Below are 9,529 nucleotides of genomic sequence, written 5' to 3' on the forward strand. Positions count from 1 at the left end.
TAGGAATGGCTTTTCCCAGCACAGTGGGACCTGCCTTTAGGTGGGACCTTATCATCCACCACAGCAGGACACACAAAACAAAACCTTAGAACAACATAAAAAAAAAAAAAAGTCTCTATTTCTCAAAGCATCTTATATGAAGGACCACGTACAGCTGTATTAGTTTGCTCTGCATAATTCTTTGGCTAGAATTTGCCCAGATGCTTTCATGTTTGTTGATGGCTACCACACACCAGAACAGCACGAGTATATATTTTAGTGAACAAGAAAACACCGAAATAAAAATATTTTTCTTAACATTTGATTAATGTTAAGAAACACTTGTTAACAGAAAATACACTTGTACGAGTGTTTTGACCAACTTGGACTTGAAGGACTCCCAGTTACACTGGGTATCATCAGTGGCAAAGAAAGAAGAGGTACTCAAAGATGCCAAAAAATAAGCTTGAGAACAGAGTATCAAAGAGAACCCAGGAAACAGCGATGCCATTAAAAGCAAGCATCCAAAGCTGAAATAGTACTGAAGGAAGAGACCACTCTCGCACCCAACTTTCAATGAGCTCATTTCACTGTGGGGTGGTGGAACCACCCCATTCTTGGGGGGTCTGGACCTCAAGTGAATTCAAATGCATGAACATGCTTACACGAGAGGAGAGAGGAGCAAGAAAATGGTGCTGTTGTGCTGCTCGATTCCTCTGCTAGAAACCAAACCTGTTCTCCTATTAAACTAAAAGGAAGTTTTATTTTTAGCTGGAGAGTGTGATTTAAAGAGAGATTTTTTCTTACATGAAAGGAAGCTGCAAGGAGCGAGCAAGCACGAAGTGCATTGTGGGGAATTCGGTCTGCTTCCAGCCTTGCTGGTGTCAAAAGTTAAATGAATTCCCAAGCCAGAAGCGCTAAAGAGAGATCTGTAGCTTGAAATACTTGGATGGGGACAGCCCCCGCTTCAACTTTAGGGTGTGAAGAGCCGTTTGTGAAATGTAACAAAGCAATCACACAATACCACCGAGATGCCACCCCGCTCCTCAGCGCAAGGCCCAGAGGCTAGGTGCGATGGGAAGGGCATCGCGATGGGGTAGGGAGCCAAAGCTCTCAACACTTCTGTGCCCACAAGACAGGCAGCCGAGAGCAGTCTTGCTACAGAAGCTGTTCCTGCCACCTTGTTCAAACCATGTAGCTCCCTGATTTATTTAGCAAATTTTAAAATCAGCAGACGGATTTACTTTGGAGAATCTGATTAGTGGCAGTATCGATCCACACTGTGCAGCAGATCTGGAGAAGCTGCAGAGCAGGGTGAACTGCATTACAATCAACAACGCCCGCCCGCTCCCCCTCGCTGGGGAGCTGAACAGAGAGCCCCAGACTTGCTTACCCGGCAGGACCGTGTTTGTCCTTTGACTCAACAAATTCTTGTCCCATTTTCAGCTTCTCCCACTCTTCTTTCCGGGTTTTAATTTTCCGCGGGTTCACGTTTCCTCGGTTCGGATTCTCCTTTTTCTCTTTCTAAGGGAGGAGGAATCAAACAGAAGCCTTATTTTGCTTTAAACTCACTGGGAATAGGGAGGGATAGGATAGACCTGTAGCCGTTTCAAGAAGATACAGTCTCAAAGAGGGCCAGGATTTTTAATTTACTTTCCTGATTGCTGCAAGCTCCAAAGATCTCCCATACAAAGAAGCTGGAGCACAGGTAGCATAAAAAACCCAAGAAAAACAGCATCAGATTTCCCCAGTGCAGCCCAGACATGATGCCATCGTTACTCACTGGCATGACCACCTTGAGAGCAGAGTGAAAGCTCAGTTCCCCACATCAATTCAGTTTTTGGCCTCTGTGTCAAGACTGCCAAATCTCACCATCACCTCGCTGGTGTTAAGGGCTTTGGGGTGCAATATGGACACTCGCCCACAAAGAACTGGGCTAGCCTCCCTCCCTGTATTCTAACATGCCCTAAATCTCTCCTTTGTTATTTTGATTGAAAAATCATGATTTGTTTTGATATTTAATACTCCAGTTGCTCAAAAGCTAAATAAAGTATGCTCAAACTGAATCTTTTATGGTGTAAGTTTCAGTGTTGGTAAACATGGGTCCAAACCCCCAGGCAGCCAAACCAGGAACTCTACCTGGCATTTTCAGCTTAAATGGTTTTGTTAAGCCTCCCGCTTGCCCCTAATTTAACATTAGGGCCTGGTTTTACACCCCTGAAGGGACATTTTCTCCTTCCTTTATTCTTCCACAGCAGAATTTATTACACCACTCAACACGCTGTGGTGCTGGGGCAGTGGGATTTGCGCTGCTTCAACGCTGAACAGACCTCTATGCAACGTCAGAAGTGCAGAAAAGACTCCAACACAACTTTCTCCCCTGCTGACTGCACCAGCGCTATGTTTGAGGACTACAAATTAAGCCATTATAACCATACAAAGACGGTGGCATTTGGAAAAACAGATTAAGGGTACCTTTGTTTTCTTTTTTTAATTAACAAGGATGAGAGTAAACCAGATAAAAACTTCACTGAATTGATCCCTAGAGACTTTAAGAGAGCAAACCTGAATTTTGGATAGCAACTTTGGAGTCCAAGATTCATTAACACTTCCCACCTCCTATTCTTCCCTGACATGCCTCCGTTGGCAGAGATCTCCTGTTTCCTCACCCTATGTTTCCGCTTCTCTTTCATAATATCCTTGGTGTCCTGAAGCATTTTCTCTTTCCAAAGGTCAAAGAAGTATGAAGGATCTGTGTAGAATTTAAGCGCCTCTTTGCCATCATCCCTAGGACAGGGAGGGGGGGAAAAAAAACACACAAACAAGGACCAAGTCACGCATTTGTTTGAAGCCCAAAGAAAACACGAGGCACAACCCCAGATGACAGTTTAAAAATCTGCAGTGAGAAGGTCAAACACGCTGCTCTCCCCTCTGTCCTCCATTTCAGAACAGGCAGCGGACCCACAGCCTCACTTGCCCCGGCTCTCCCACTTGCCATCGCTTTTGCCCCGACACAAACTCTCCATTACTCAGCACCTGAAGAGCTCAACTGCTCTGAACAATCGCGAAGAGAGCAGCAGGTCTCTCACTTCAACTCCCACTCGTTTGCATTGTAGTTTTGGTGTGGAAAAAAACAAACAAACAAAACCACCACCTTCTCCAGGCCAGGAACCCTAAATCAGACCAGCAGCATCCCTGAAACTCATGAGCGAGCACACACACACACACGCGCGCGCGCTCTCCTCCTACTTTGCAGTGCAGCCGCGTCTGGCAGAAGACAGCTGCCTCCAGCTATCTGTAATTACTTTTTACCTGTTCAAAAGATATTTATGGATGTGGGCTAAGTCTCTGTATTCTGACCCCCTTTACTTCTACTACCTACAAGATGAAATCAGAGCAGGACTGCTCAGGAGAACTGGTTACACAGCCAGCGTAGGTCACATCAGACGTCTCAGACCAGGCACAGAGGCCACAGAAAGCATCTCCAGATCTACAGGAGTCTACTGCACCCACCTGGGTGAGAGCCATTTACAGATGTATGCTCTGCAGTTTGCACTGCGTCTTTCTGGAAAGGAGCCACAGGGCTACAGAGAAGCACAAGAAAAATGCATCATCTGCACAACACCTAGCATGTTTATGCAGTGCCAGCCAAGCCTTGCCCCAAGGCAGTCACAAAAGTGACAGCAGGTAACCAAGTATATGACTTCCTAGCTACGCTCATTTGTACAGCTCCAAAAGCAAAGTTTCACGTAATCCAGAGGATGGAGATTTCCTGGTGGATCTCAGCTTAGCAACTCGAATTCCCATTGGAAACTGCTACTTCAGTACAGCACGGGATGGGAAAATACCTCCTTGGCAGGCTGGGAGGAAGAGGTACTCCTCTGCAAGGGAACAAGGGGCCAAGAAGGTGTTGCAGCCATACCTGTAAGGTGAGAGAATATTGAGGGGTGGAGGAGTATTGCAGGTCCTATAGGTTTCAAGGACAGGCACGGGGAGAGAATCTCTGTCGAAGAGCTTCTGGTCCTGAGTAGTGGAGCTTTTGAAGGCCTTCCTGGTGTTAATGCCTTGCAGGGAGACTGTAAGAAAGAGGAGAGAGCAAGTGAAGAACAGCTTGACCCAGGCCAATGACACTGAAGATCAAGTAGCAAACATCTGATTTCAGTTGGAGTTCTTGGCATGCTTAGCCCTTCTTAAGGTCAGGTTCCTTTTCCCACAGATCTCTTGGGAAACCCAGCAAATCTCAGATCATGCCGTGCCAAGATCCGCTGCTGTATAGACATGGCTCTCTCAAGAGTTGCCGATGTGGTTTCAAACCCCTGCGACCAAGGCTCAAGAAGTGCACCGCTATCAAACTGCTGCAAAGCGAGTTTCCACATGGAGACTTGCTAACGAGCAAATCTAGACTCGGCCAGAAAGGCTATCCACATAAGCAGCATGGTGCTTTTTCAGGAGGGGAGGAAACGGTCCCTCTTAGTCCAAGAGAAGACGTTCCAACACCCATCACAGCGTCATGCTCTTTTATGGCCGCGAACCAACCATGCTGACTCAATAAGAATCTTTACCACGCTTGGTCTGCAAGGACTGTGCTCCAGTCCATTACCTTCTTCCTCTTTGGGATCCAGCTGAGTGACTTTGACTTGCAAGCGGTCAACTCTCTCGACTAGAACGCTCACCCGAGAGGCAAAGGTGTTGGCTTGAGTAAACAACTCTCCAAATATGTCTTCTGCAAATTTACCTGGAATATGAAAGTGTCCACATTACCCTTGTGAGCCACATCAGACCATATTCAGTCTCCCAGCTTGTTTTCTTGAAGAAAGAAGAACGAACGAACGAACGAACCATGCTTCTTTTCAAGTTTGTCAGGGTTGAGTTTAACATCCAGGAAGAAAACACTCTGTTCCACCAAAACCTGACATTTCCAAGGGATCTTCAAGCAATAAAGAAACAATTGAGACATACTTTCAAGTCATTATTAAAGTAATGAAATAAAGAGGGCTGACAACATATACTGGTCTGAATCTGGACGGGTCTGTAGGTCCTTTAACATTCTCTGCTGTTCTGTTTATTAGACAAGCAAATACAGTTAGATTTTTATTGCTCTGGAGAATCTCAAAGGCTCCCAGTCTCCAGCAGGCCTGCCTCCAGGGTAACTGGCACATATTTACAAGCTCAAAGTTCTCTGGAGCTAGAGAGCAGACCCAGCCCTTGATCCTAAAGCCTGAGCTATAACCACAGACGAAAGCACTGACCCTTTTGTTCCTTCAGGTGGCAGTGTCTGAAAAATTGATGCATTCACGTTTATTCTAAATCAAAACCAAAGGGGAACTTCTCAAACAGGGATATTCTCTCTGTAACAGCTTGGCTTGCCCAGTGGGCTGCTATGACAAACATCATCCATCGTTTGGACCGCGAGAGTGCCTAGGGGCTTGGATCAGGAGCTCGCTGCACCACTTACAAGCGTAACAAAAAGATGTCCCCTGTCCTTAAGAGTTTAAAATCTACGCAGACAACAAGAGATGACCACAGGTAGAGAGAGATGGGAGAACTGGAAGAAAACCAAGAACTTACAAGGAGTACTGTCTTTTTGTTCTGGTCTCAGGCATAACCCAAGACAAGGAGCCCAAACCACGCCGAGGACAACGCCGATCAGAACAGACTTGGCACTGACAGCAGACACAGGCCCATGGAGTTCCCACTGATGGAAAACATTTCCAGCCACGGCTGTTGAGTGCAAGGCTGCTCCCAATAAGCAGTCTGGTTTTGAAGCGCATCGTCATATGGTCAACAGTTTGTTCTGGAATCTGTTACTCCTAAAGATCCTCTCTGACATTCAGGAAAGGATAACCAGTTGGAAGCCTAACTTTAACAGCAATTTTGGAAAATCTGGTTGTCTGCAACGACTCACATCAGAAAGACAAGCGCCCCACAAGGCAACGCGAGGGCATCCCCCAAAACCCAGCTGCACAAATACTTTCAGCTATCTAAACTGACATATCAGCTACTTGTTCATACTCCCATGCAGTTCTCCTTACACTACCAAGCACAGGGAACCAGCCAGGTTAAAAATCAACCTCCTCCACCCCTTTTGGTGGCAATGCCAGCTTGACACGTTTCTAGAAAGCAAATGCTGGACATTAACTTCAACTGACCTCCTCCTTCCACTCTCCTAGACAATACAGTCTCCACATACGCTCCATTAACAAGCCCAAACAGCTTTCCTCAAACTCATGAGAGAGATTTTATTTCTGGAGATCTAAGGGCCAGGTAGCTCTTGCTATAGCCAGGTTTCATGAAGCGCTCTCCGCGCCCAACATCAGCACAAGACCAGCTCTCCTATTTGACCAAAGGGGGCGAACGTTTATCTTTTGTTAATTTGATAATTTGACGCCTCCCAGCAACAGTTCAAATCTGACACCTCCCAGCAACAGTTCAAAAAAGAAAAGTTGTCATTTGGTTTCTACTTTAATGAGAACTGAAAATAATTTCTGAATTTCACGAGGAACTGCAACAAGCACTAGGGAAAAAATAAAGTCTTTGGTTTGCAATGCTGAGTAGTATGTTTCAAGCATAAAATAATATATAAACAGCATTGTATGTACTGGTCTTGACCCTGGAGGGAGAAGGAGGGATGGTCTGTATTCCCTTGCCTGTGTAAGTGCACCTGTACTGAGTTATCACCCAGCATCTCGCATATTGTTCTGCATTTCATGTACACTTTTAGATGAGGTAAGGCAGAGATTAATTTTTTTGTTTAGTTACTTTGACTGCAAAAGTGCAGCTCACAATCAGAATTATCTTTGTCATGCACTGGCAGGAAGACAGACGGCATGATTTAATAGGTCTTTCCATCTTTAGCTTGTGGATTCTATAAAATCACACAGAAATGCACAGTCGACTTATACAAAGTGCTACCAGCTGTGATAGTAACGAAGGGTAAACTCACTGGAATATGAAAGTTTGACAAGATTTATGTTTGCATCTTTGTAAAGAGACTGTGGTGCACTAGGCATGGCTGATTATTCACTTGACAGGGCTGTCACAGCCTACTGAACCTGCTTTACGTTCCTGTAATATTCAACGTACGAGGAAGGAGTGGATTTACTTTTCAGAAGTAAGAAGAGAAAAGGAGCAGGGGGCAGGAGTCTGGTCATTTGGGTGCGAGCATTCTGTAGCAGTTAGTCTAAATATTGCTTCATTTAAGATACTGCTGACCCTAGGGAAGCGGGTAAGAGACGGTGCTCAGCATTTCCTCCTCACCTGCCTCGCTCCCCTCTTACACAGACAAGCACGCAAGTGTCAGCAAGAGCCACCTCTCCTGAGTTTTCCCTCCAGCGCTCTCCTCAAGGTATCCGCGATTGGTCCAGCAGCACGCACCTCCCTCCCCACATCGCCGAGCGAGGCTCCCAGGGTACCTTCCCGATAAAGAAACCGGGATGCAATTTGGCTTCCAGTGCTTCACCCTCTCTGACGAGGTAGAAGCAGAGAAGCTATGAATATCAGAGCTACACAAAGAAGGTCTAAACCTGAAGGATCTCACCACGGCTCTGTCACGCTAACCCACTGCATGCCTTTGGACTGGGATTAGCTTTCTCTGCAGCTGAGATTTGCACAGCTTTACTGCTTTCTTCCTCGTCATTTCACATGCACGAGATGGATTTTACTCACACTCCACAACCATCTTGGCTACAGGACCTAACAAATGAACAACGAGGGCCAGTCAAATGCAAGCAGAGAGACTGGTCTTGCCTGTGCAGTGACATTTCTACGACCCAACAGAATGCGATACTGACTGGCAGCAGACACAGGCCCAGATTTTAGCAACAGCCATGGTTTTACTGCTGGAAAGAGACTGCACCCAAACTTTCCCATAGCGGAAGACAAGGGGCTTGCTTTGCAGAGCAAGCAGAAGTGCTTGCAGACACTAGAGAGAAGCTAAACAATATATTAATTTGATTATCAAAGTCTTGCTTCAAGGGCAGAGGTGGCTAATCAGAATCCAGAGCATTTCAACAGACTAAGGAGTCATCCCGGAGAGACCACAATTAACTCTTCGTTGCTCCTGTGGCACGTAGGCCCACGTTTTCCCTCCAGCCTTTACAAGGCTATCGGTCAGCCCACTGGAGAGCTGAGCTAGGCATCGCTACAGCTCGTGCTGCCATGTGAGCAAGCAGCCCCAAACCCCCAATACTCCAGAGGCAACGTTTGGCTCAGACTGGGGACTTTGGGTCTTGCAATGCAACAAACAGCAGGGGCAAACAGGCAGCTTCTGCGTGTGCGCTTTAATTATCTTTCATTAAAAATAAGACTACTGACACACTGTAGATTCAACACAGTCAAGCTCCATTTAGTAGCGCGTGCAATTACAGGCACATTCTCTGACACAAGATCCTGGCTGCTCAGAGAGCCTCCCATTTTACAAGCCTGAGTTGTGCTCCATCCTTCCATCTGCAGTTTCGCTGCAGCCTCTCACACACACACGCACACACACGTACACCCCCCCCCCCATTTTCTCTTAGATGGGAAGGCAGTGGGACCAGGGATATGAAATTAGCATCAGATTTCTTTAGGAAAACATTTTAGCATTACCCAGGGAAGGCAGATGGGGGAGAAATAGGAACACGAGAGTAGAAAGGGAGCTAAATAAAGAGCACTAGCGACTCCTGAGGGCAACGCGCAGGCTCGCCATGGTACTCACTCAGGCTGCCCAGCTGTCGAATGACATTTGCCAGGGTGATGTTGGTCTTGCATTCCAGCTCGCTTCGAACACTAGGCAACGTCTGACGGCACAGGTGCCTTGGCTCAATGTTCCTCGTTACTAACGGCATGGTGGACCTGCTTCAGGCACTGTTCTGAAAGATGAAAAACAACCCAAAAAAGAAACAGGAAAGGATTACTCAACCACAAATTCCAGGCACACCAGAGCCATGGTGTTCGTTTTTCCTGCTCTCAAATGGCTTTATTTATAAGCCTTCTTTCCCCCCTCCCCACCCTTATAAAACTGGTTCATCAGAAATAAAGATCCTGCTGTTCTATGACTTGCAGTGACAGCAAAGCTCCACCAGCTCAGGTACAGAGGCAGAGATGGAAAACTACACATCTTCGCCCACACGCAAGGTGCTCCTGGCATTACCGCAGCCGTTGTTCCCTTCCTACCCCTCCGCCGCCTCTGAGCAGTCTCCTGCCTCCCGCGCTCACGCACAGTGTCTTTGGCGAGTCTTACAAGCTCTTCTTCAGAAATATTTTAAACTTGCAATCAATAGGTTTGCTTAAACCCAGAGGATGAAGATGAGAGATATTTAAAAAAAACCAAAACAAAACAAACCACCAAACCAGCTTCTTCCAGCACACCAAAGCATGCGTGGTGCCTCTCTCCTGGAGCAGCACAGACAGGGCTCTCCTGAAACAACAGGAAGCGCTTGCAGCTGACCAGGAAACTTTCTGGTGACTGTTCCTTATCCTGCAGGCTGCACCCCTCTTCCCTTGGGAAATCCCCCGGGGCTGAGGTTTACACTGGACCATTGTTTTCGTGCTACAGCAGTTTAACGATGAG

At 46.6% G+C, this 9,529-nt stretch overlaps 1 protein-coding gene across 1 annotated transcript in view; it reads right to left on the reverse strand.

The window, feature by feature from the left end:
- The window catches only part of WASF2 (WAS protein family, member 2), a 12,593-nt gene extending 3,358 nt beyond the window's left edge, over positions 1-9,235 (reverse strand). The window contains exons 1-6 of the mRNA XM_009319171.1: positions 9,133-9,235; positions 8,675-8,828; positions 4,580-4,714; positions 3,902-4,055; positions 2,649-2,766; positions 1,373-1,503 (exon numbers count right to left, since the gene is read on the reverse strand). Coding sequence (XP_009317446.1) covers positions 1,373-1,503; positions 2,649-2,766; positions 3,902-4,055; positions 4,580-4,714; positions 8,675-8,804 — 668 coding nt within the window. The 5' untranslated portion in view covers positions 8,805-8,828; positions 9,133-9,235. The remainder of the gene's footprint in view (positions 1-1,372; positions 1,504-2,648; positions 2,767-3,901; positions 4,056-4,579; positions 4,715-8,674; positions 8,829-9,132) is intronic.
- Between the last annotated feature and the right edge of the window lie 294 nt (positions 9,236-9,529).

Source organism: Pygoscelis adeliae, unplaced genomic scaffold, assembly GCF_000699105.1.
Source record: "Pygoscelis adeliae isolate BGI_AS28 unplaced genomic scaffold, ASM69910v1 Scaffold1132, whole genome shotgun sequence".
Taxonomy (NCBI): Eukaryota; Metazoa; Chordata; class Aves; order Sphenisciformes; family Spheniscidae; genus Pygoscelis; species Pygoscelis adeliae.